Source organism: Pezoporus wallicus, unplaced genomic scaffold (genome assembly GCF_028554395.1).
Source record: "Pezoporus wallicus isolate ANWC-B61680 ecotype Strahan unplaced genomic scaffold, APGP_CSIRO_Pwel_v1 contig_8788, whole genome shotgun sequence".
NCBI lineage: Eukaryota > Metazoa > Chordata > Aves > Psittaciformes > Psittacidae > Pezoporus > Pezoporus wallicus.
Window position 1 is genome coordinate 96,942 of NW_026639196.1, and position 19,328 is coordinate 116,269.

Sequence of the window (19,328 nt, forward strand, 5' to 3'; positions counted from 1 at the left end):
TGGTGGACTCAGCACCCATTGGGCAAGAGGCAGGAGCCCATGTGCCACCCTATGCCACCCTGGGGCATAGGGTAACCCCTGTGTAACCTGTTCATCTTTGCACAGGCAGGACCTGCTGGACCCCAGAGACAGAGCAATAACAGGCCAAGATGGTCTTTAGCAAAATCCATCAGTTTATTTATTTACACAGCAATAAATAGAGGAAAGCCAAGTGGCTGGAGCGCTGGAAGTGCAACCAACCCCTCCAGGAACAGGCACAGGCTGGGAGGCCAAGCCCCATGAAACAAGAGTGCAAGAAGACGGAGGGACACTGCAACTGAGGGCACAACTCCTGGAATAAGGGTGAGACTTCAGCCCTGCTAGAGGGCAAGCTAAAGAAGTGAAGGACAAGATAGGGGTGGCAGAGGAATCAGCAGGCAGAGCCTGCACAGGCAGCTGCCTGACCCCAGCACCGGGAACAGAGCTGGCAGCTCGGGTCCTTCCAGTTTCCACAGCCCCCCAGAGCAGAGCCACTGGGCAGGAGATGGGTCCCCCTCCCCACCAAGCCTGATTCCCAGACCAGTGAGATGCAGCTGCAGCTGGGACTAGACAGGATTGGGTGCACATGAGGTTGGAAGGAATCCCACAGGCAAGACTGCATCAGATACTGATAACACCAGCTTGGTGCCAAGCACAGGAACATCTGGACTGCTCACCCTCCCTGCCCTGGCTCCACCAGAAGATCCCCAGCCACGTCTTAGATGCTTCATACTCCAGTTCAGGGACACAGTTCTCCTCCAGGAGCATCAAGCCAAGCCCTCCCGCCCCCCAAAAGCGGGCAGCAGCCTTGGGGCTGCAGGAAGGACAGATGCCACAGGGCAACCACCCTATCACAGGTGCCTGCCTTTAAAAAAATACAATTTACATAAAACTGCCATGGTAAAACCTTCCTGCAGAAGAGTTGCCACGCAGGGAAGGGAGATGAATCACCCCAGGCAGAGCAAGACAATCCCTGGAGTCCGATGTGGCAGGGCCAGGCAGAGCCTGGGGCAATGTGCCCGAGCAGCATTACCGGCAGGTGCAGGACTCTGCTATCATGTTCTCATACTCCTTGTAGAGGATGCTGCCATCACGCTCGATCATGAGAACGCTGATGGGGCTGTAGCGGTAGGGGACACAGGAGGGCCAGGGCACATTGGCATCCACCAGCTGATGGACAAAGCTTTGCACCACAGCATGGTTGGGTGCGTGGTAGTCATGGCGGAGCAGGCGGGGACAGGCACCCTTGCAGTAGCGTGGGTTGTAGCGATGGGGAGCGATGATCCAGTGGTCCCAGCCCAGCTGGGCAAAGCTGACGGGAAAGGGTCGGAGGGAGCAGTCACTCTTCTCCCCTTCCTGCTCCTGCAAGTAGCCCAGCAGGTCGTGGGCCAGTATCCCTGTGTCACGCCGGTGCCGATGGGGCTCTGCTGCCAGAGATGCCAGTCCAGCCTGGGTGTCGTTGAGGTAAAGGAGGAGGAAGGGGTGGCTGGGGACTACCGGGGCATCGCGGCCACTGGCCCGGCCGGCACGTACACAGACGTGCCGCAGTGCCAGGCTCCCTGCGCTGCCGTTCCCTGGCACCAGGTAAGGGGTGACATCCGCTTCGGCCCAGCCGCGGCGCGGGCGGGCGACAGGGCTGAGCAGCGCCCCGGGTCCGTTGCTGGTGTCTGACAGCTCCAGGGCACAGAGGAGGCGACCACGGGCCAGCGGTAGGCTCGGCAGGTAGACTACGGTGGCTCGGAGGAGGTGCTCGGCCTCAGGCTGGCCCTCCAGGCGGTAGGTGAGGGGCTGCACGTACCAGCGACCTGGGGGAAAGCAGCAGTCAGCGCCCCCGCTACCGTGCGGCACAGCAGGCATCGGCCCGGCACAGCCTCCCCCAGGAGGAGGCGCTGCACCCAGCAGGGGGCTGCTACCGCGGGGCTGCACGGAGACCTCAGCAAGCAGTAGCTGCGTGCCACAGCTCCCCTGCTGGGTGAAGAGCAGAGAACGCCTCGGGCAGTTCCCACCCTCTGCACCAACACCACTGCCCAGGATGGGAAGGGGAGAGGCATGCGGGGCTGGCAGTGCCTTGCCCATCTCACCCCTAGGGCTGGGACAGGCTGTGGCCCCTGCCAAGGGGGACCCCACAGGGGATGTGCCAGCCTTGCCTCGAACATTCTTGCCTGGAACACCGTGAACAGGGGGAAGGAGGCAGGCAGAGATACCCCAGGGTTCAAACCCACTTCACCACCTCTGCTAAGCTCCCACACTGCCCTTGGTGCCTGCCTGCTCCTTACCTGCCCAGGGCTGGCCTCCATGGGGACTGCTCCGGATCAGGCGGATGGTGTTGGTGCCCAGGCTGCGGCTGCGGCGGGGTCGTCCTTCGCTGTCAGCAGCGCGCCGGTACAGGCTCAGCATGTAGTGCAGGGGTTGCCCACCCGCTGGCCCTGCTCGCCAGCCCCAGCTGCCCGGTGCCCGCGCTTGCAGGGCCTGCAGGAGGGGCAGAGCAGGGGCGGCAGGCAGGGCGCTGGGGGACAGTGGGGACCTGCTTGCAGCCCGTGAAAGGGGCACAGCGAGAAGAAGGAGGAGGCTGGTGAAGTGATGGAGCAAAGCCATAATAGGTGTAGGGGGACGTGGGTGAGCAGGGCAAGGTGAGGCTGGTCAGCAACAGGAGTAGGGTGAGCCTGCAGTTATGCTTCTCCCATGTAGGGAGGCAGAGCTGGTCGCTGGCACCAGAAAAAGGACCCCAGGGTGCTACCAGCTGCTTCTGTTGTTCAGAAACAGAAGGGGGAGGGGGAGACGGGGGACAACACACGGATGCAAAAAAAAGGTGCAAATTCCAGACTAAAACCCCGACCAGGGCAAAACCAACCGGGCAAGCGCCTGGCCTTGGGGCTGTAAAGGGGGTGGGGTGGGGTGGGGTGGGGAAGACCAGCTTGCTCAGCCCACCTGCTTCTGGCCAGCCTCCTCCTGCAGGGTGAGATCTCCTGCCCCAGGGGTTCATTTTAAAGGCACGGTCCCAATCAAGGTTTAAAGGGCCAGGAACATCCAAATTCCCAGGGGGGTGGGGCTGGAGTCTGGTGGGATGATCTGCTAAGGTGAGAGCCCCCTCGGCTTCCTCCTGACCCATGCCGACTCTGGCAGAGGGCTCAGCACCTTTGTGCCAGTTGCTGCAAGCTGGGAGACACTGCCCAGAGCAGGCACAGAGCCTGGGTACCTGTGGCTGGGCAGGCCCCATGGCACAGCCAGGCTGCCCAGTGCCTCACTTTCGCCAGCTGAGAGATGGGCATCAAGCCCACGGCACAGTGGGCAGAGTTACCCAGATACCAGCAGCGATGAGTGCAACCAGGGCAGCCAGTGGTACCCCCACTGTGGACATCACCACGTGGCTATGCTGGGCTTGGCTGTCCCAACTCTTGCTGATACAGTATTTGAAGCATTACCCATACAGGAGATGTGGCCACCCCAGCTCTGGTGCTGCAGTGGCCTGGTGGTGCTTACCTGAGGCAGGCTCTGGGGGCAAAACGAGGTGCCCCCTGCAGAGCTCCGGGCATGGTGCCCGGCTCCTTAGGACACTGTGGCTCTACTGCTAGGATGGAGGGAGCCAAGCAGGGTGGACACATTGTTTGGGAACCACTGGTGCAGGCAAAGGGACATGGGGGAGTGGGGAAAAGGGTGTTGGTGCTTCCCCCCCCTTTCTGGTACCAGGCAGGCAAAGGCAAGGGCTGGCACGACTGTGGGGCGCTGGGATGGGGAGGGCAGAAGTGCTTAATGGAGTGTGAGGCCACGTGAGAAACCAGGGCACAGCGCTTGCAGAGCCTCACGCTTGGCTGGGCAGCACCGGTTACTCATCTGGGAAAGGGCATGGGGGCAGCAGAGCCTGAGGATGGGAAAATCCAGGCATGGCAGGAAGCGGCCATGAGTGCGAGGCATGGCAACGGGGAGCAAAAAGGCTAAGTGGGAGGCATGGGCAGCACAGGAGAGTCAGGCCAGAGGTGGGCATGGCCAGACAGTGTGAGGCAGGCTGTACATCCCTGCTGACTGGGCTCCAGCACCCCAAATGGCCTGGGGACTGCCCTCACCCCCTGCCCTGGGACCCTGTGGCACAAGGACAGGACACACGCACTGGGCTGCCTGCAGCTGGTCTGGCCAGGGTGCAGGCAGGGTTCAAGGCCAGCACTGGTGGACTACGGCTGCCAAGAAAAACTCGAGGGACCCCTCCCATGCTGGAGCCAGGCAGCCTGGGAGGAGCTCACCAGCCTGGCATCACAAGACCACCCTCCCAGGCGCCCACCCAGCCCACAGGCAGCCAGGGCCACGGGCGTTGCTGGCAGCACAGAGCTTTCCGGGCCGGCTGCTCTGTCTGGGAAGGAGATGAGTAAGAGCCATGGCCCCAGGCGGGAAGGGGAGGAGCGGGACGCCTGTGCTCTCCGGGGAATTGGTGCTGATTCACTCCCACCGCCCCAGATGCCGCTTGGCGTCTCCTTCCCCTGCCTCAGTTTCCCCTCCTGGACCTGGGCCTGGTGGTGGAAAGGCAGAAGTGAAGCATGGCCACACTGTCACGCACAGTCCCCGGAGCCTGACAGGCCAGACAGGAGCTGGCAGCGTGAGCTTGCCTGCAGGCAGCAGAGCTCTGGGTGCCAACAAGAGTGCCAGCGCCAGCAGGGAGCCGCCAGGTGCTGCATCATATGACCACCACCCGAGCAGGCACCCCTCATCCCTAAACTTTTGGCCACACCACACCACCATGCTTGGCTGACCTGTGCCATGGCAAGCCATGCTGTGCCCAACTGAGCTCTGCCGAGATGGCCCCAGTGGTGCTGGTCCCTGGTGGCACCATATTGTTCTGCTCCAGACCAGGTCATGCTGTGCTGAACCATGCCAGGCCAAACTAATCCAGGCCAGACCATGCTGTGGTGACCTGAACTGTGCCAGCCCTGCTTGTCCGTGCCAACCCAAGCTGAACTGCACTGAGTGAAACCTGAGCAGGCCAAGTAGAGCCAAAACAGGCCAGGGCACTGTTTGTGCCATGCTCTACCAAACTGAACCATGCCAGCCCACATCATGCCATGCTGAGCTGAGCCATGACAGAATGTGCCAGCTGAGCTGAGCTGCACTGAACCATGCCAGGCTGAGCCATACTGGGCCAGCCAACTCATGCTGTCCCTTTTGCCATCCCACGCTAAGATGAGCCAAATTGTGCCAGGCTGAGCTGTGCTGCGCTATGTTGCACTGCATTGAACTGTGCCATGCTTGGCTGAGCTGGACTGAGTCAAAACCTGCTGGCTAGGATGCCGAGCTGAGCCAAGCAGCTCAGTACAGGTGCCCGGACAGAGCTGTTCTGCGCCAAGCCAAGCTGAACAGCACTGTTCTGTGCTGTGCCAATGTGTGCTGAAGCCATGCCATAAGTTGAGCTATGCTGTGCTGAGTCGTGCCAAAGCTGAGCTGTGCCCTGGCTGGGCTGAACTGGGCTGAGTTGAGCGGCGCCGCGGCCAGCCAAATAGAGCTGTACCTAGCGGTGCTGTACCGTGCTTCACCGAGCCGCACCGTCCCCCAGCGCCCTATTGGCGGCAGCGGGGCAGCCCCGGTGCCGGGCCGGCTCCGCCCCGCAGCTCTGCTCCGCGCCGCTCAGCCCGGGCGGGCTGAGGTGTTATTTCTTCTGTCGTGCGGTGCCGGGCCGGGCAGGGATGGGGCAGTAGTGGCCATGGAGCGGGCCGAAGGCCGGCCCGGAGCCCCCCAGTACGTGCACGTGCAGCTGCAGGGGGGAGCGCCCTGGGGCTTCACGCTGCGCGGCGGGCTGGAGCACGGCGAGCCCCTCATCGTGTCCAAGGTACGCGGGGGCTCAGCGGCATTCCCCCACCAGCGGCCTCTGACCCGTGGCGGGGCGCGGGGGGCGAGGGGAGAGGCGACACCCGCTGCGAGGCGGCGCTGGGAACACGGGCAGCCCCGGCCGGGGGGTCGCGTCTCCCATCGCGGCGGGGCCGGGCCGTGGCGATCACCCGCACCCACGTCCGACCCGCAAGCCGTGTGAGAGAGCGGGAGCGGGGCCGCGGGGGTCGAGGAGGCGGAGGGAGAGCCCAGGCCCGGCGGCAGGAAGAAATTCCTCCGGCACATCCGTTGGGCTGACGGCGGCTCCCGCGCCCCCCCCGTCCCGGGCCCGTTCCGCAGGGTTTAGCCAGGGCGGGGCAGCCCCCCTCCCCCCCCCTCCCTGTGCCCGTCCCTTTTGGGCACCCGCGAAACGCTTGGGCAGGGCCGTGCCAGGACGAAGGGTGCTGGCATCGGGGTGCAGCGCCGAGCGGGCGGCGCAGGGCCCGGCCGTCCGGGTCCCTTCTGCAGTCGGGAGCGCGGAGAGCGAGGGTGGGGCCCCACGGCCGCGACGTCCTGCCACGCAGGGGGTCAGTCACTCCCGTGGCCTCGCCGAGATATCGCCCTCCCTGGTAACCCGCTAGGAGCCAGGCAGCACCCGGTACCCCGCCAAGCCCCTACAACCGAGTGATTTAGCTGCCCGCCCGCCGGTGTCACCGTCCAGCCGGGGCCAGGGTGCTGGCGGGCCGGGCTGTGCCGCGGCCCCGGGGCTGCCTGCCCGCCCGCCTGCCCCGAGCCGGGCTGGCTGCCCCCTGGGGCTCTCCACACCCTGCGCCGGGACGCGAGCAGCGTGGTCTGGCTGGGGAAGCTGGAAAAGTGGCTCTGGTCCCTGCCCTGCGCCCGGGGTGGCACTGCCGGTGGGCGGGAGCTGGGGCCCTGCGGGAGCCCGACGGGGGAGGGCCACTGCCGCCCCCCGACTGGCTGCCGTGTCTCGGGGCAGTGGGTCCCGTTGGGTGCCCTGGCTGCTGGAGGAGGGGATGGGACGGGGATGCTCCCTACCGCCGCTGAGAACATGGGGGGGGGGGGCTTGCTGGCCGGGGAGGGGTGCCGTCCCCCGCGCTCCCCGGCCGGACCGCCGCACCGCGTGTGCTCTGCAGACAAAGGGGGCTTGTTTCAGCGCTCTGTGCATTCAGGGGAGGATCCCCCGGGGAACCCGCTCTGCCGCCGAGGCCGGTGCGAGGAGGGGGCTGCCCCCGCCAGCCGCGCGGGGAGCCGGGGCCTCGCACCGGAAAGGGGAAGGGGCTCCCGGTCTTCGCCGGCACAGTTCGGTCTCTGAGCCCGCGTCACGCAGGATCCCTTCCTGTTGCAGATTCCCACGGCAGGGTTGGTGTGGGCTGCGGGCCCTCCGCAGGGCTCTGAGCAACACCCCACCCCTCCACAGCACAGGCTTCCCTAGCCAGGCACACTGGGAGCATGGATACAGGTCGGGGGGGGGGGGGGGGGGGGCACAGAATGGGTGCAGTTCAAGGGCTGTCGTGGCTGTGACTCCTAAGACAAGTCTCTTCAGGAGCAGGAAGATATTCCTGTGAGCCAGCTGGTGCCCACCATTAGGGCCCAGAGTGAACACGGGGGGGTTGGTGATAGGGAAGTGCTCAGGTCTGGCCCAGCTGGGCAGGGCAGATGGCAGCACAGTTTGGCTGCCTGCGCTGAGTTCACTGGTACTCCAGCAAGTTCATGATGGGTCCAGGAGCCCTTGCAGGCATCTGGGGCCTGTCCTAGGAAGGCAGCCCCAAGGCTGACTTCTGGGTGGGAGAGCAGCCTGCACAGCAGGCATGTTGGGCTCTGCCCAGCCTGGGCATGGCATTGCAGTCCCCAGGTCCCTGAAAACATGGGAGAACTGTGCGGTGCTGGGCACAGCCTTGCCAGGCAGAGCCATGGGGCAGTGCCAGGATGAGCAGAAGATGGAGCTGCCCCTGCCTGGCTCCCCTGGTGCCATGTTGCCCAGGGACAGCGGGATGCCCCCTGAGCCCTGCCCTGTGCAAGGGCTGGGAAGGAATGCCTGAGGGCACATGTGTGATGGGGGCCTGCTGGGGAGCTGTGGGTGCCCCCAGGCATCGGGGCCTGGCTGACTCCCAGGCTGGGCTGCGGAGATGGTGCTGCAGGCACTGTTGGCAGAGCTTGTTTCTCTCCTGTTTCTTGGGATGGCAGGGCAGGGCGAGGACCCTGTGGGCAGGGTGGGCGCAGGAGTCTGCACGTGCAGGCACGTGGCCAGGCCAGCTCCTCTCGTCATGCTGCGGGTGGCTGTAGCATCTGTCCAGGTCAGGCTCCACATCCACGCCCCCCCCCCCGGGGGGCATAGGGCACCTCAGGTCCTGGTCCATGTGCCTGTATACCCTCTGCCACTGCCACCATGCAGCCCAGCAGCTGGGCTTGCTTGCCAGCCTTCTGGTTTGAGGGGCTGGGCATGGCAATCCCCGGCCATCAGGAGTGGCAGGATGGGCAGCAATCAGGGCCAGCACTTGGTACTCTGCCTGACCTGGGGGGCACTGCTCATCCCAGGGCTGCCTGTGCTGCACCTACCTGCTGGGGCAGAGGGGATGGGCTGGGGGTCCTCCATGCTGGCAGCACTATGGCCCTGTGTCTTCCAAGCTGTGGCAGTACAGGGTACTTGGCTCATTTTGGCTGTGGGTGCTAGGATAGGGTAAGTGCATACCAGAGCCAGGCACAGTTGGTGCTTTCCCTGTCACTGGCTCCCTTGGGTGTATGCGGTGCGCTGGCATCCTTTGGGCATTGAATTAATTGTGGGTGCTGGGGCAGGGCTGACACAAGACTGGGAGCAGCAGCAGGGGGCTGGCATCCACCTCGTACAAAGGGCCCTTGTGCTGCCCGTGCCTGCGGGGGAATCTGCTGGTACGGGACATTTTTCTTCTCCCCCTTCTCCAGTGCCCTTTCCTTGCTCAGAAATTCATGTGACTGGGGCGGGGGGGGGGGGGAAGCCCAGTGCTGCAGATCCCTCTGCAGTGCCTGGGGCACAGGCACCCCCTCTCTGAAGCCTCTTTCTCACCTGGCACCCAGCAGCAGCAACAGCAGCATGCTCCCCAGCCTGTTCTGGGGGTTCTGCCCTACCTGACGCCCCTCTCTGTTGCCCAGGTAGAGGAGGGGGGCAAGGCTGCGCTGTCCCACAGGCTGCAGCCGGGTGATGAACTGGTGAACATCAGCGGGACGCCGCTCTACGGGTCTCGCCAGGAGGCTCTGATCCTCATCAAGGGCTCTTACCGCACCCTGAAGATGATCGTCCGCAGGTTGGCGGCGCCGCGGGTCGGGGGTACGGGAGGGCGGCAAAGCTGGGGAGGGGCATCGCCTGCCGGGGGAACTGATGGGAGCCCGGCGGCGTCCTGCGCTGAGCTGGGGCGTGGGGCAGCCCCACCGTGACTGCAAGCACCCCGGGGTGGGGTGGGGGTTCCCCAGGCCCGTGTGCTGCCCGCAGAGCCGAGGCAGTGCGGTAGGCTTGCCAGCCGCTGGCTGGGCGGTATCCTCGAGCTTGGCCGCTCCTCTCCCTTCCTGCCTGCTGCCTGCCTGCTGCCTGCCTGGGAAAGGAAGGGGAGGCAGGGCCAAGGCCCTGTAGCCCCCCCCCCCGCTCCCCGCTGCAACCCACATCCACTCCCTGGCTGCATCTCGACCGGACTCCAGATCCAGCAGCACCCAGGGGCTGGGGGCAGTGCAGGGCACTGCCCACGGGGCTGTACCAGGGCTCAGCATCATCCATGGTGAGTTTGGGGGCTTTAGGAAGGAGGGACCCTTGTGCTGACCCCACAGCTCGTCCCTGCCACCCTGCCCGTGCATCCAGCCGATGCTGGAACAGCACCAGGCACTTGGGAGGGTACAGGAGGTGGTATCTGCCGGCACATCTGGGCGGTGGCACCGGACATTGCTGCCTGCATGTGTTGGGGGACTGGAGACCCCCATGACTGCCGGGCACAGGGAATGGGAGGGGCCTGGCACAGGATCCCTTCCCGGGGACGGGATGCGGCTGGCGCTTGCTGCGGACGCTGAGGGACAGAGGAATGAGGGGGGAAGGTCAGGCTCGCAGTGGGGTTGCAGATGTGGCCTCAGGGGCCCTTAGCATGCCCACGGACATGTCAGGGACCCTCACCCTGCAAGGGCTAGCCCTCAGTGCCCCATTGGTGCTGGCAGCGGGGATGCTGCAGGCAGGGGAGCCCCAGCAGCCAGAGGGAAGCCGTGGGATCCCCCTGCCCAATGCTGGGTGCTGACAGGGCTGGACCCTCCTCACTGCCATCCTCCCTTGGGCAGGCATTGGCCTGGGGGGACAGGAAGCCCCGTAGGAAGTGACTTCAGCCCCGGTTCCTCGGCCTGGCTTCCTCCCCATTCTTATCCTCTCCTGCTGTTGCTCTTGGCAGGAGGAGCGTGCCCATCCTCCGGCCCCACTCCTGGCACGTGGCCAAGCTCACCGAGAGCCGCCCCGATGTCCTTGCCATGCACTGCCCTACAGATGCCTTCAGCCTCTCCTGGCCCTCGGGGTGTGATGTCAGGTGAGACTCTGAAGCCACCCATGGGGCTCCCACGCAAGGAAGGGGGTGGACAGGGCACTGCTTGGGCTGTGGTGGTGGGGGGTGTGGGACGTGAGCTCACTTGCTCACCCCACACCACTGTCAGGCATCCGTCCCCTGCGTCCTGCCACTGCACTGCCCTTTCCCTGCATGTTTACTCCTCTGTTCCCGGCAGGAAGGGGCGGTGGCTCTGCTGGGGCTGGCCAGGAGCTGAGCCCTGGTGCCCCACACCCCTTCCAGAGTGGACAGGTCCCAAGTGGCCAGAGCCATGCATGCCATATCTCCATGCCCACTTCACCTGCCAGAGCCAAGGCAGCCCTTGCATTGCCCCGAGCCCAGAGTGGAGGGCAAGTTGAGGTTGTGCTGGCCTGTGCCTCCCCTATCCTGAGGGAAGAGGGGATGTGGTGGTGGGATGTTGGCTCCCCGGGATCTCATACCCATCAGAGGGGCTACTGGGGTGCTGGGAGGGGGGCAGCAGGCACCCCTAACTCCGGCATGGGGCCGGGCAGCAGTGAGCTGTCCCTGCAGTGGAACCCGCTGTCCCGGCACTGCAGCACCGACCGGAGCAGCTCCATCGGGAGCATGGACAGCCTGGACCAGCCTGGCCAGGCCTACTATGAAGGGGACCCCTCACCCGTTGACCAGGGCATGTACCACAGCAAGAGGGACTCGGCCTACAGCTCCTTTTCCGCCAGCTCCATCACATCTGACTGTGCCCTCTCTCTCCGCCCCGAGGAGGCCACCTCTGTTGACTCCATCCTCCAAGCCCCCTGCAAGGCCCCTGATGGGCGCTACATGACCACGGGGTCTGAGCCGCCCAGCAGCCGGCAGCCGGAGGCCTTGCGGGTGTCTGTACCTCCCCAGCCCCCTGTGAGGAGGGACAGCCTGCGGGCAGCCCCGGCTGGTGGAGGTGACCGGTGCCGGGCTGCGGTGTCAGCAGACATGCTGCATGTCAAAGGCCGGTGGATCTCTGACACCTTCCTCTGCCAGCGGGATGGGGAGGCAGAGACGGCAGGCAGTAGGACACCGGTGCCATACCCCACGAAGGACCGTCTCTCTGCCGACCAGTATTACATGCTGAGCTCCCGCCCAGACCGGTGTGCAACTGAGCTGCTCATGGGGGAGAGTGTGGAGCCTGGTGATCAGCTGTACCTGGATGGCAGCACACACCGAGTGCCAGATACTGTGGCAGCAGGTGACAACCGTCTGCTTTCCCCGCTCAAAGGCCACATGCTGCACCGGCACAGTGCTCCCGAGCAGCTCCTGGCCTCCCAGCTCCACTCCCTTCAGGTGGGCACTGGCAGTGGGCAAGCCTCACCGGCCTCTGATGGGCACCGCAAGACTCTCTCCCCGCTGCACCCCGAGGGCAGCCGGCCAGGGGCTACCCAGGACCCGCAGTTCTGCCCAGAGTTGTGCTGCCGCCTCCCACCGTGCCGCTGCTGCCCGGAGCTGCAGCGAGCCTGCGGGCAGGACGGGTCGGGAGCCAGCCCAGCGCGCAGCACAGAGGGGCCGGGGGAAGAGGAGAGCCGGGGGGGGGGAGGCCGGCGGGCCGGGGGCCTTCCCCGCCGCTCCTCTCAGATGCGCCGCCGCAGCGACCGCTTCGCCACCAGCCTGCGCAACGAGATACAGCGGCGAAAGGCCCAGTTGCAGAAGAGCCGTGGTGCCGGCGCCCCCGCGCCCGGTGAGGAGCCGGTGGAGGAGGCGGAGGAGCCCCCCGAGGGCAGCGTGCCGGCGGAGGGACCCCGCGCCCCGCCGAAGCGACTTAGCCCCACGCCGAGCGAGGGCGGCAGGAGCCCAGGCCGCTCGGGGGACCGGGGTATCCCCACCCCTGACCCGCTCCCGGTCCCCAAAGGGCTCCCGTCTCCCGAGCGGCCGGTGGCGACAGGCCGGGGCCTCTGGCGCTGGTCCCCCGAGCGAAAGTTGCCGCTGAGGCGTTCGCCAAGCGCCGGCGAGCTGGAGGTCTACGGGCAGGGCCCGGCAGCCCCCGGCTCTCCACCACGGGGCGGGGATGAGGCTGTTCTCCTGCCCTTCGCTGACCGCCGCCGGTTCTTCGAGGAGAGCAGCAGGCCGGCGCCGCCCCGGCACGGCAAATCTGAGGCGGGTGAACCCGGTGCCTTCCAGCCTTCCGGGCTCGAGCGCCGAGACCCTCGCCGCCTCTCCGTGGACCAGCCCTACACCGCTCCCTCTCCCAGCCGCCCTGGCTCTGCCGGCCCCTACGCCGAGCGCTGCCGGGAGCAGCCTTCCTGCTACAAGCCGCTGGGGAGGCTGGGGGAGCTGGAGTACGTGCGGGGCTTCTCCTATCCCTACGGGGTCCCGCTGCACCCTGAGCCCTGCCGCTACTGCGGTGGGGACCCGTGCCCCCGGCCGCTGCCTCGTGGCCATACCTGCCGCTGCCACCCCCAGCCCTGGGCACGCTGCCCCGACTGCTGCTGCCCGGCGCTGCGCCCCGGACGGGAGGAGAGCGATGCCTGGCCCCCCCGGAGAGCCTTTGCCCCGGTGAGTGAGACCCTGGGGCTGTACCACGAGCAGTGCTGGCAGCACCCTGCACCCCTGCAGCATGACCCTGGATTGGGATGGGGGCTGCTGTGCCCACGGGGTCCCTGCAGACCCCCTGTATGCCTGCTCTGCCTGGGTGGGGATGGGCCAGGTGGTGCTGGGGAGGTGGATGCTGACCTTACTTTCAAGCTCCCTCTCATCAGGGACTGTAGGATAGGACAAGGGGTGATGGGTTCAGACTGAAACCGGGGAAGTTGATTAGACAAAAGGCAGAAGTTCTTGATTGTGAGCATGGTGAGGCGCTGGTTCTGGTTGCTCAAAGAGGTGGTGAATGCTTCATCCCTGGCAGTGTTCAAGGCCAGGTCAGACAGTACCTTGAAAGGTGGTCTAGGGTGAGGTGTCCCTGCCCATGGCAAGGGGCTGGAACTGGATGATTTTGAGGTCTTTTCTGTCTCAAACCACTCTATGATTCTACTTCTCCCCCACAGGAATTTCCTCTGGATGAGTGGGAGCCACCAGCAATAACCAGGAAAGCCAGTCAGTCCGTCAGGTGAGCACACGCTGGGTGCTGCTGTAACGGGATGTGCATGCCACTCAGTGACGATCTCTGCCGGTGAGGTGTGGGAGCTGCTGTGGTTTTGGTCAGTGATGTACAAGGTCCTTCTCTTAACACTCCAGCCATAGTTGTGCTGTACCCTGCAGAGCTGGAACATGTGCTACCTTGGGCAAGCAAGTCCAAGGGCTGTGAGGAGATGCCTGAGGCAGGGAAGGGGTCCATGCTCAGGGGTCTGGAGGCATTTCTGGGGGGCTGTGCCCAGCATGGAGTCATGGGAGAGCCTGGGCTGCTCCTGCTAGCGGTGGCTGGTAGCTGAGGCAGGGCATGAGCTTTAGGTTTAGGGAAGGGTGTGTGTGTGTGGGTGTGGGTGTGGGTGTGGGTGTGGGTGTGTGTGTGTGTGACTGACTTGGGAGATGGGTGCCCCCTTCTCTCCCCAGTGAGCTCTCTCGCTACCAACTGGGCTTCCCAAGGCTTGGCCCCTTCCACCCCTGCTTTGAGAGCAGCGCTGAGCCAGAGTGGCTGCCCTGCTACCGGGCCACTTCTACACATGATCTGTCATGGGATGGTGACCGCCTGACCCACTCCCCTGAGAGCCCTCCAGACCCCCTGCACCGCCCGCTGCGAGGGAGAGCCTTCTCCGAGAGCCACCTCAACCTGGAACCTGCCAGCCCCCGGAGCCACAGCCAGAGGGACCTGCTCCAGGCCAAGCTGGACCCTGCTGGCATTCCCAAAAAGAAGGGTCCCCCTCCTCCCCGTCCACCGCCCCCCAACTGGGAGAAGTACAGGCAGCACCGGACATCCCAGCGCCTGCCGGATGGTTCTGGGCACAGCTCTGCCTTTGCTGCCCCAGTGCCGCCCCGCAGCATCACTGAGGCTGCACGTGAGCGTTCACAGAGCCTCACCGGGGAGCAGGGGGGCCGATCCCGGCGTCTCGCTGCCCGTCCAGCTGCCCTGCCAGGTGCCTGGCCCCGGCCCGAGCCTCCTGGGTCACTCCAGAGAATTCCTGGGCCTGATGCTGAGATTTGCAGGCAAGTGCCACCATGGTGCAGCAGTGGGAGTGGGGCTGCAGGCTCGGCCTGGGCACAGGGGTGCTTCTGGGGCCATGGAGCCATTTGAGCCCTGTGTCAAACCATCCTAATCCACCCCTTTGGTCAGGTTGTGGGATTTTCTTGGGATGGGGGGTGTTCCTGACCTCTTTTCCTGGGGTAGGAACAGTCCTGTGTGTTCCCTTGGCCCATGGGTGGGCAGGGGAGCTGATGTGGGTGCTCGCATGTGGGATGTTGGCAGGGCGGCAGGAGCCGGGGAGGAGCGGCTGAAGGCAAAACACCCCTGGGAGATGGAGGAGCAGCCCCAAAGGCTCGGCTGGCATCAGGAGCGGGACTGGGTCAGCCCCTGCAGGGTGGGTGAGCGCTCCCTGCCCCTGCATGATGGCTCCGGCCCTACTGCCCTCGAGGCCCCTAAGGCCAGCCCTGGAGTGGCAGAGGGGATGGGCTGCCAGGGGAACCAGCCCCAGCCCCGCCCTGTGGACTCGGAGGAGCTGCTGTGGGATGTGGCAGGCAGGGACCACTCTCTGGCTGGCATCCTGGCCCCCTTGGCCCCTCCTGGCACAACCACCAAGGTGGTTGGTAATCTGCTGGTGACGGGGCAGCAGCAGGCCTGGCAGGAGTGTTTCCAGCAGGACTGGCACATGGAGACCCTGGCGCAGGACAGGTAGGGATTGCGTGGCATTGTGCTGAGGATGGACTGCACCCCACCGTCCCCAGTGCTGAGCCCCTGTCCCCACAGGCAGGGCTTCGAGCCCATCTCACCACCCTCTATGAGCGCTGCCAGTTCTGCCTACTACCCAGCGTATTACAGTGCAGGAGTGGGTAAAGCCGAGCCACTTGGCAAGGTGAAGGAGCTGCCGGATGTGGTGGAGGGGAGCTCTGAGGAGGAGGAGGAGGCAGACCATGAGCTGGTGGAAAAGAAGGTAAAGTGGGTGCTGCTGGAGACCATGCCCTCAGCGTTCTCCACTGCCTTTGCCAGATACTTGCAGGGACCGGGGCATCATTGGTTGCTTGTTGGAGCCATGGGCATTGCCGGATGCTTGTGGGTATTTGGGCCGTCACTGCATGCTCACAGGGGCTGGGACATTGATAGATGTTTGCGAGGACCTGTGGTGGTGGTGGGTGCTTGCAGTGCCTGGGAGTGTCAGCAGATGCTTATGGGTCCCAGGGGCATCACCAGATGCTTGTGGTCTGCGGGGCCCAGTGTGGATGGCACCCCTGCACCCGTATGCCAGTCTCAACGCAGGTGTCCCCCATCACTCGACTCCTTCCTTCCCTCCTGCAGCTGCAGCTGATTGAGAGCCTGAGTCGCAAGCTGGCGGTGCTGCAGGAGGCGCAGCGGGGGCTGCAGGAGGACATCAGCGCCAATGGGGCGCTGGGCGAGGACGTGGCTGCGCGCCTGCAGGCCCTCTGCACCCCGGGGGAGTTTGACAAGTACCGCCTCTTTGTGGGTGACCTGGACAAGGTGGTCAACCTCCTGCTATCCCTCTCAGGGCGCCTCGCCCGGGTGGAGAGTGCCCTAGGCAGCCTGGGGCCGCATGCTCCCGCTGAGGACAAGGTGGGCACAGGGCAGGGGGGTGCTTGTGGGGCACCAGGCCAAGGGACCCCACGAACGGTACCTGTCTTGCCCACAGGTGGCCTTGAGAGAGAAGCAGCAGCTGCTGGTGGCACAGCTGGAGGATGCCAAGGAGCTGAAGGAGCACGTGGGGCGGCGGGAGGAGGTGGTGGGTGCCATGGTGGCACGGTACCTGCCCGCCGAGCACCTCCAGGACTACCAGCACTTCGTCAAGATGAAGTCGGCCCTCATTGCCGAGCAGCGGGAGCTGGAGGAGAAGATCAAGCTGGGTCAGGAGCAGCTCCGGTGCTTGCGTGAGAGCCTCGAGCAGGGCCCCAAGGGCTGTTAGCCCCCCATCCAGCCTCCCCCCCCAGGCACTGGTCCCAGCTTGCTGCCAAAGAGGATCTGGCCCCTTGGGGGCTCTCCCTGCACCTGTCCGTCTGTCCAGCCCCTGTCTTTTATTTATTTTTCTGGTTTACAAAGCAGGGGAGCTGGTGCCAGCTCAGGCACTGGCAGGGTGTGTGCGTGTGTGCCACTGAGCTGCTCTGGGCTCTGTGGCCACCCAGCACCCTGTGTCCCAGCAGGACCAAATGGACAGATCATCCTTCCGCTCCCCCCCCCTACTGTGTGTTCGCAGGCCTCCCTCCACCTTGTCCTGGACACCACTGCCTGTCCTGTGGCTGGTGCTGCACCACGTGCCTTAAACGTCCCGCCAGGGTGCTCCCGGGCATAGCCATGCAGTGCCTGGAAGGGTTAAACCATCCTCACTCTTCCTCCATCATGTCTGTTTGTCCAGCTCTGTCCATCTGTCCGGTGGGAGCTGGAGGAATTTTGCCCCCCCCCCCCCCCCCCCCCCCCAGCATCCTTCTTCCTCCCCATTGTGTCCAGAACAATGGCCCTGGCCAGCAGGTCCTTAACCCGATCCCCACCGGCCTGAGGCACTGCGGGTGGCCAAGGCTGGTGCTGGTGGGTGCAGTGCACACCTGACCCCGGGGACACTGTGGTGGGTGCCCCTGGAATGGTGTCCTGCCAGGCAATGGGATGCCAGGTGCTACAGGTATCCGCTGCAACCAGTGCTGTGGGCGCAGTGACTACCCGGCCTCACCTAGCCCTTGCCTCCAGCCTCTGCCCTGCACCAGCAGGAATTAATAGAGGAAAAAACACACTGACGACGAAGGGGGGGCCTGTCCCCCTGTTCTGTGCTGCAGCAAGCGCAGGGAGCCCTTGGACCTCACCCTGAGTCACCCCCTACCCTGCTACTGCCTGAATGTCCCCATGGGATTGGCAGATGCCTTGATGCTAGTTTTGCACAGGGGTTTCATGCAACCAGGAGCAGTTTGGGTGGGAGGGGGAAGGAAGCATTTAGGAGACGCAGTGTGGCCCCCAACTCCTTTCGGGGTGGCCACAACTGGGCAGCCCAGCCCCAGGGTGCAGGCAGTGCCCGTGTTTGTCTGCCCTGTGCTGCAGCAGTCCTCCATGTCACCCCCACCCTTCTAAGACTGCGCTCTGCATGTAGGTGAGGGGTCCCCATGGCAGCGCCCCCTTGCCTGCCCAGAGACACTGCTAGGACCAAGAAGCACGCGCTGGGGCTGTGCTGCCCTCGGGGGGACCGGGGCCCCTCCGTAAGTCGCTGCACCGGGGCGGTGCCGCTGTCGGTTCCTTGCCGCGTTCCGTCGTGCCTCAGAGTAAAGGAGCAGCCGCAGCTGGACAACTGCCGTGTGTCCCGCGTGGTTTGTCGCTGTGTCTCCAGTCACTGGCACCACAGCTGGCGGGTGCGCCGTGCAGGGTGAGCCGAGCCCCATCGAGCACTGGGGACCCCGACGTCCCCGTGGCACCGCAGGTGCCTGGGCAGGCGGGTCCTGTGCACCCGGTGGGTGCTACCAGGGTGTCAGGGTAGGGCGCAGTGCTGGAGCCCCCAGCGGCACATGGGGGGCTCACGGTGCTCGGGTGGCGGCTGCAGCGTTGGCTGCGGCACCCAGCGCTGGAACTTCGGAGGTGGCCAGAGGAGGGGTGGAGGGGCCTGGGTGGGGGGGGGTAAGGGACACGGGGCCAGCGGTGCAGGGTCAGCGCTGGCCACGGGGTGGCAGTAGCGCGCGAGTGCGCGGGCACACACATGTGCGTGCAGGTGCGTGTGGGCGCGCGCGCGCGTCGGAGTGCGCGTGAACAGGTGTTGGCGCGGGCGCACGCACCCTGGGTGACAGCACGTGCATGTGCCCGCGTGTGTGAGCGCCTGTACGCGTGTGTGCACAGGTGAGCAAATGCACAGGCAGGCCAGGTCCTTCGGAGACCATCTCTTCCCAACCCCACCTCCCACTAGAGCAGCTTGCTCCAAGCCCCTGTGTCCAACCTGGCCTTGAGCACTGCCAGGGATGGGGCAGCCACAGCTTCTCTGGGCACCCTGTGCCAGCGCCTCAGCACCCTCACAGGGAAGAGCTTCTGCCTAAGAGCTCAGCTCAGTCTCCCCTCGGGCAGGTTAAAGCCATTCCCCTTGGCCTGTCCCTACAGGCCCTTGACCAAAGCCCCTTTCCAGGTTTCCTGCAGCCCCTTTAAGCACTGGAGCTGCTCTAAGGTCTCCCCTTGAGGAGCCTTCTCTTGTGCAGGTGGAACCAGCCCAGCTCTCTCAGCCTGGCTCCAGAGCAGAGCTGCTCCAGCCCTTGCAGCATCTCTGTGACCTCCTCGGGACTCACTCCCAACAGCTTCACCTCCCTCTCGTGCTGTTGCCCCAGAGCTGGATCAGGACTGCAGGGGGGGGTGTCTCCCCCAAGAGCAGCAGAGGGACAGGATCCCCTCCCTGAGCTGCTGCTCATGCTCTCAGGATGCAGCCCAGCACATGGAGAGGATTCTGGGCTCATATATTTCGTATGCAAGTGCGTGGAGGTGCCAGTCTGTGTGCTCACTCATGCCTGTTTATGCCTGTGCATATGTGATCGTATGCATGTATAATTGCACGGAGGTAGCACCCCTTGACTGGGGTGTGCGTGCCTGGGCATGTGTGGGCATGTGCACGTATGTGTGCATGGCAGCAGTGTGTGCACTCACTCATGCCTGTACACATGCGAGTGTGTGTCTGCATGCATGTTGGCACATGTGCACAGCAGCGTATTTCCTCACCCATGCCTGAGCTGTTCATGCCAATGCATGCAGGGGTGTGTACACATGTATGTGCATGGCCACAGTGTGCGTGCCACCCATGTGCTTGCCCTTGCCAGTGTGGGTGCATGTGGTTTCCCACAGCAGGGGTGTGCATGCTGGTGTCAGCGTGCCATATTCACACAAGTGAGCACAGCAGCTGTGCGTGTGCTCAC

The 19,328-nt window shown here is 64.8% G+C and overlaps 2 protein-coding genes across 4 annotated transcripts; one reads left to right on the forward strand and one right to left on the reverse strand.

Annotated features, from left to right (window-relative positions):
• Nucleotides 1-358: 358 nt before the first annotated feature.
• BMP15 (bone morphogenetic protein 15) lies at nucleotides 359-2,776 on the reverse strand. Its single transcript, XM_057413841.1, has 2 exons — nucleotides 2,295-2,776; nucleotides 359-1,823 (listed from the first exon to the last, which is right to left on the reverse strand). Exons 1-2 carry the CDS (start codon nucleotides 2,611-2,613, stop codon nucleotides 1,048-1,050), a joined length of 1,095 nt encoding a protein of 364 aa, XP_057269824.1. The 5' UTR covers nucleotides 2,614-2,776; the 3' UTR covers nucleotides 359-1,047.
• A 2,815-nt stretch (nucleotides 2,777-5,591) lies between these two features.
• SHROOM4 (shroom family member 4) lies at nucleotides 5,592-16,611 on the forward strand. 3 transcript variants are annotated; one of them, XM_057413844.1, is made up of 10 exons: nucleotides 5,592-5,827; nucleotides 8,953-9,104; nucleotides 10,221-10,352; nucleotides 10,883-12,866; nucleotides 13,355-13,416; nucleotides 13,860-14,450; nucleotides 14,710-15,132; nucleotides 15,208-15,391; nucleotides 15,754-16,026; nucleotides 16,103-16,611. In XM_057413844.1, the coding sequence occupies exons 1-10, from the start codon at nucleotides 5,702-5,704 to the stop codon at nucleotides 16,370-16,372; spliced, it is 4,197 nt and encodes a 1,398-aa protein (XP_057269827.1). In that variant the 5' UTR covers nucleotides 5,592-5,701; the 3' UTR covers nucleotides 16,373-16,611. The 3 variants fall into 3 exon arrangements, with proteins under 3 accessions (XP_057269827.1, XP_057269825.1, XP_057269826.1); XM_057413842.1 differs by lacking the exons at nucleotides 13,860-14,450; nucleotides 14,710-15,132 and having other exon boundaries at nucleotides 5,596-5,827; nucleotides 16,103-16,610; XM_057413843.1 differs by lacking the exons at nucleotides 13,860-14,450; nucleotides 14,710-15,132 and having other exon boundaries at nucleotides 5,596-5,827; nucleotides 10,925-12,866; nucleotides 16,103-16,610.
• The last annotated feature ends 2,717 nt before the right edge of the window (nucleotides 16,612-19,328 follow it).